At 67.2% G+C, this 5169-nt stretch overlaps 1 protein-coding gene across 1 annotated transcript; it reads left to right on the forward strand.

Annotated features, from left to right (window-relative positions):
* The first annotated feature begins 642 nt into the window (after positions 1 to 642).
* On the forward strand, positions 643 to 2111 carry LOC137379137 (carbohydrate sulfotransferase 8-like). Its single transcript, XM_068049852.1, is given in 2 exon segments — positions 643 to 1861; positions 1864 to 2111. Coding segments are annotated over 2 exon segments (1383 nt in total). The 3' UTR covers positions 2028 to 2111.
* The last annotated feature ends 3058 nt before the right edge of the window (positions 2112 to 5169 follow it).

A 5169-nucleotide genomic window follows, 5' to 3' on the forward strand; every position in this document is an offset into this window, starting at 1 on the left:
TTTCTGTTCCCTCTCTAATGCCTAAAGTGTGGCCCCCCCAGGACTGGATGCAATTCTCCACTTGAGGCCAAACCAGTGTTTTTATTTTATTTATTTATTTTTATTTAGAGATACAGCACTGAAACAGGCCCATCGAGTCTGTGCCGACCATCAACCACCCATTTATACTAATCCTACACTAATCCCATATTCCTACCACATCCCCACCTGTCCCTATATTACCCTACCACCGACCAATACTAAGGGCAATTTATAATGGCCAATTTACCTACCAACCTGCAAGTCTTTGGTGGTGGGAGGAAACCGGAGCACCCGGAGAAAACCCACGCAGACACAGGGAGAACTTGCAAACACACAGGCAGTACCCGGAATCGAACCCGGGTCGCTGGAGCTGTGAGGCTGCGGTGCTAACCACTGTGCTGCCGTTCTATACGAGTTTAATGTAACTTCCTTGCCTTTGTACTCTATGTAGGCTCTATTAACCACTGCTGCTCCTGGAAATTTGGGTGGGGACAGGATTAGACTGTGATGCCTTCCATAGTCAAATACCCAACAACAGTCTAGGCTGAGAGTTGGAGAATGGCCATTCGGGGCGGGGTCCCAGTGAGAGTTCACACCCTGGGGAAAGGGGATTGAACTATGATGAGAAATACACTTGGTCCTAAAATGTTGTTGTTCCTCCCACAGCATTTATGCGACTGGAGCCGCAAGACAAAGAGCTCCGCCCCTCTGTCAGCCGCAACCTCTGACCCAACGCCAGGCCCCGCCCCCAGGCATACAGACACGCCCCCTCGCCGGCAGGCACCACCCCCGGCCTGGCCCCGCCCCAGAGAGAGAAGGTGGCAGGTGGAGCCGCCGCCTCGGCGCAGGCACAGCAGGAAGCTGCAGGACGGAAGGCGGGAGGAGCCGGAGCTCGAGCTCCGCCAGGGTGCCCGGGAGGGGGAGGAGCCGGAGCTCGAGCTCCGCCAGGGGGCCCGGGAGGGGGAGGAGCCGGAGCTCCGCCAGGGGGCCGGGGAGGGGGAGGAGCCGGAGCTCCGCCAGGGGGAGGGGGAGGAGCCGGAGCTCCGCCAGGGGGAGGAGCCGGAGCTCCGCCAGGGGGAGGGGGAGGAGCCGGAGCTCCGCCAGGGGGAGGGGGAGGGGGAGGAGCCGGAGCTCCGCCGGGGGGCCCGGGAGCAGGAGGCTGTGGAGCGCCGCCGACTGAGGGAGGTGCAGCGGGGCCGCAGGCGCCTGGTAGGCGAGGCCTGCCTGAGGTACCGGGACGCGGGCGGCCCCAAGTTGTTGGCCCCTCACCATGTCTCCAGGATCTATGTGGAGGAGCGGCACCGGCTGCTGTACTGCGAGGTGCCCAAGGCCGGCTGCTCCAACTGGAAACGGGTGCTGATGGTGCTGGGCGGCCTGGCCGGCTCCACGGCCCAGATCCAGCACAAGGCCGCGCACTATGGTAACTACCTGAGGCGGCTGGACAGCTTCGACCGCGAGGGGATGTGGCGCCGGCTCCGCACCTACACCAAGGTGCTGTTCGTCCGGGAGCCGCTTGAGCGCCTGGTCTCCGCCTTCCGCGACAAGTTCGAGCAGCCCAACGCCTACTACCACCCGGTGTTCGGCACGGCCATCATCGGCCGCTACAGGCCCAACGCCACCCGGGAGGCCCTGAGCACCGGCTCGGGCGTCACCTTCCGCGAGTTCGTCCGTTACCTGCTGGACTCGGGGCGGCCGGTCGGGATGGACATCCACTGGGAGCCGGTCAGCCGCCTCTGCAGCCCCTGCCTGGTTCACTACGACTTCATCGGCCGCTTCGAGAGCATGGAGGCCGAGGCCGACTCCCTGCTACGCCTGATCGGGGCCCCCAGTAACCTGACCTTCCCCGCTTCAAGGACCGGCACTCGCAGGAGGAGCGCACCGGCCCTCGGATCAGCCGCCGGTACCTGGCGCAGCTGTCGGCCTCGGACAGGCGGCGGGCCTTCCACTTCTATCAGAGCGACTACACCATGTTTAACTACCCCAAACCCCCGGGAATCGCCGATTAACAGAGGAAAAGACCGGCCCCGCCGCCCCTTCCCTCACTCCGCGCTCCGGCTTCAACCTACATCCAACTGCTGGCAACTGGGTGAAGAGTGTTGAGGAAGGAGGGTGAGGGTGTGAGGGGAGAGAGGAGGGAGTGTGTGCGAGGGGGGAGAGAGGGGGGAGAGAGAGGAGGGAGTGTGTGCGAGGGGGGAGAGAGGGGGGAGAGAGAGGAGGGAGTGTGTGCGGGGGGGGGGGGGGGGAGAGAGAGGAGGGAGTGTGTGCGAGGGGGGAGAGAGGGGGGAGAGAGAGGAGGGAGTGTGTGCGGGGGGGGGGGGGGAGAGAGAGAGGAGGGAGTGTGTGCGGGGGGGGGGGGGAGAGAGAGAGGAGGGAGTGTGTGCGGGGGGGGGGGGGGAGAGAAAGAGGAGGGAGTGTGTGCGGGGGGGGGGGGGGGAGAGAAAGAGGAGGGAGTGTGCGGGGGGGGGGGGGGAGAGAAAGAGGAGGGAGTGTGTGCGGGGGGGGGGCGGAGAGAGAGAGGAGGGAGTGTGTGCGGGGGGGGGGGCGGAGAGAGAGAGGAGGGAGGTGTGTGCGGGGGGGGGGAGAGAGAGAGGAGGGAGTGTGTGCGGGGGGGGAGAGAGAGGAGGGAGTGTGTGCGGGGGGGGGAGAGAGAGGAGGGAGTGTGTGCGGGGGGGGAGAGAGAGGAGGGTGTGTGCGGGGGGAGAGAGAGAGGAGGAGTGTGTGCGGGGGGGGAGAGAGAGGAGGGAGTGTGTGCGGGGGGGGAGAGAGAGGAGGGAGTGTGTGCGGGGGGGGAGAGAGAGGAGGGAGTGTGTGCGGGGGGGGGGGGAGAGAGAGAGGAGGGAGTGTGTGCGGGGGGGGGAGAGAGAGAGGAGGGGGGGAGAGAGGAGGGAGTGTGTGCGGGGGGGGGAGAGAGAGAGGAGGGAGTGGTGGTGCGGGGGGGGGGAGAGAGAGAGGAGGGAGTGTGTGCGGGGGGGTGGGGGAGAGAAAGAGGAGGGAGTGTGTGCGGGGGGGGGAGAGAGAGAGGAGGGAGTGTGTGCGGGGGGGGAGAGATGGAGGAGGGAGTGTGTGCGGGGGGGGGGGAGAGAAAGAGGAGGGAGTGTGTGCGGGGGGGGGGAGAGAGAGAGGAGGGAGTGTGTGCGGGGGGGGGGGAGAGAGAGAGGAGGGAGTGTGTGCGGGGGGGGGCGGAGAGAGAGAGGAGGGAGTGTGTGCGGGGGGGGGGAGAGAGAGAGGAGGGAGTGTGTGCGGGGGGGGAGAGAGAGGAGGGAGTGTGTGCGGGGGGGGAGAGAGAGGAGGGAGTGTGTGCGGGGGGGGAGAGAGAGGAGGGAGTGTGTGCGGGGGGGGAGAGAGAGGAGGGAGTGTGTGCGGGGGGGGAGAGAGAGGAGGGAGTGTGTGCGGGGGGGGGGGAGAGAGAGAGGAGGGAGAGTGTGCGGGGGGGGAGAGAGAGAGGAGGGAGAGTGTGCGGGGGGGGGAGAGAGAGAGGAGGGAGAGTGTGCGGGGGGGGGAGAGAGAGGAGGGAGTGTGGCGGGGGGGGGGAGAGAGAGAGGAGGGAGTGTGTGCGGGGGGGGAGAGAGAGAGGAGGGAGTGTGTGCGGGGGGGGGGGAGAGAGAGGAGGGAGTGTGTGCGGGGGGGGAGAGAGAGGAGGGAGTGTGTGCGGGGGGGGAGAGAGGAGGGAGTGTGTGCGGGGGGGAGAGAGGAGGGAGTGTGTGCGGGGGGGGGAGAGAGAGAGGAGGGAGTGTGTGCGGGGGGGGGGGAGAGAGAGGAGGGAGTGTATGCGGTGGGGGAGAGAGAGGAGGGAGTGTGTGCGGGGGGGGAGAGAGAGGAGGGAGTGTGTGCGGGGGGGGGAGAGAGAGGAGGGAGTGTGTGCGGGGGGGAGAGAGAGGAGGGAGTGTGTGCGGGGGGGAGGGGAGAGAGAGAGGAGGGAGTGTGTGCGGGGGGGAGAGAGAGAGAGGAGGGAGTGTGTGCGGGGGGGGGAGAGAGAGAGGAGGGAGTGTGTGCGGGGGGGGGGAGAGAGAGGAGGAGTGTGTGCGGGGGGGGGAGAGAGAGGAGGGAGTGTGTGCGGGGGGGGGAGAGAGAGGAGGGAGTGTGTGCGGGGGGGGGAGAGAGAGAGGAGGGAGTGTGTGCGGGGGGGGAGAGAGAGGAGGGAGTGTGTGCGGGGGGGGGAGAGAGGAGGGAGTGTGTGCGGGGGGGAGAGAGAGGAGGGAGTGTGTGCGGGGGGGGAGAGAGAGGAGGGACTGTGTGCGGGGGGGGAGAGAGAGGAGGGACTGTGTGCGGGGGCGGAGAGAGAGGAGGAGTGTGTGCGGGGGGGGGGAGAGAGGAGGGAGTGTGTGCGGGGGGGGGAGAGAGGAGGGAGTGTGTGCGGGGGGGGGGAGAGAGGAGGGAGTGTGTGCGGGGGGGGGGAGAGAGGAGGGAGTGTGTGCGGGGGGGGGGAGAGAGGAGGGAGTGTGTGCGGGGGGGGAGAGAGAGGAGGGAGTGTGTGCGGGGGGGGAGAGAGAGGAGGGAGTGTGTGCGGGGGGGGAGAGAGGAGGGAGTGTGTGCGGGGGGGCGGGCGAGAGAGAGAGGAGGGAGTGTGTGCGGGGAAGGAGAGAGAGGAGGGAGTGTGTGCGGGGGGGGAGAGAGAGGAGGGAGTGTGTGCGGGGGGGAGAGAGAGGAGGGAGTGTGTGCGGGGGGGGAGAGAGGAGGGACTGTGTGCGGGGGGGGAGAGAGGAGGGAGTGTGTGCGGGGGGGGAGAGAGGAGGGAGTGTGTGCGGGGGGGAGAGAGGAGGGAGTGTGTGCGGGGGAGGGGCGAGAGAGAGAGGAGGGAGTGTGTGCGGGAGAGGGCGAGAGAGAGAGGAGGAGTGTGTGCAGGGGAGGCGAGAGAGAGAGGAGGGAGTGTGTGCGGGGGGGGGTGGGGCGAGAGAGAGAGGAGGGAGTATGTGCAGAGGGGGGGAGAGAGAGAGAGGAGGGAGTGTGTGCGGGGGGGGTGGGGGGGCGAGAGAGAGAGGAGGGAGTGTGTGCAGGGGGGGAGAGAGAGAGGAGGGAGTGTGTGCGGGGGGGGGTAAGAGAGGAGGGAGTGTGTGCGGGGGGGGAGAGAGAGGAGGGAGTGTGTGCAGGGGGGAGAGAGAGGAGGGAGTGTGTGCAGGGGGGAGAGAGAGGAGGGAGTGTGTGCAGGGG

Source organism: Heterodontus francisci, chromosome 17 (genome assembly GCF_036365525.1).
Source record: "Heterodontus francisci isolate sHetFra1 chromosome 17, sHetFra1.hap1, whole genome shotgun sequence".
Taxonomy (NCBI): domain Eukaryota; kingdom Metazoa; phylum Chordata; class Chondrichthyes; order Heterodontiformes; family Heterodontidae; genus Heterodontus; species Heterodontus francisci.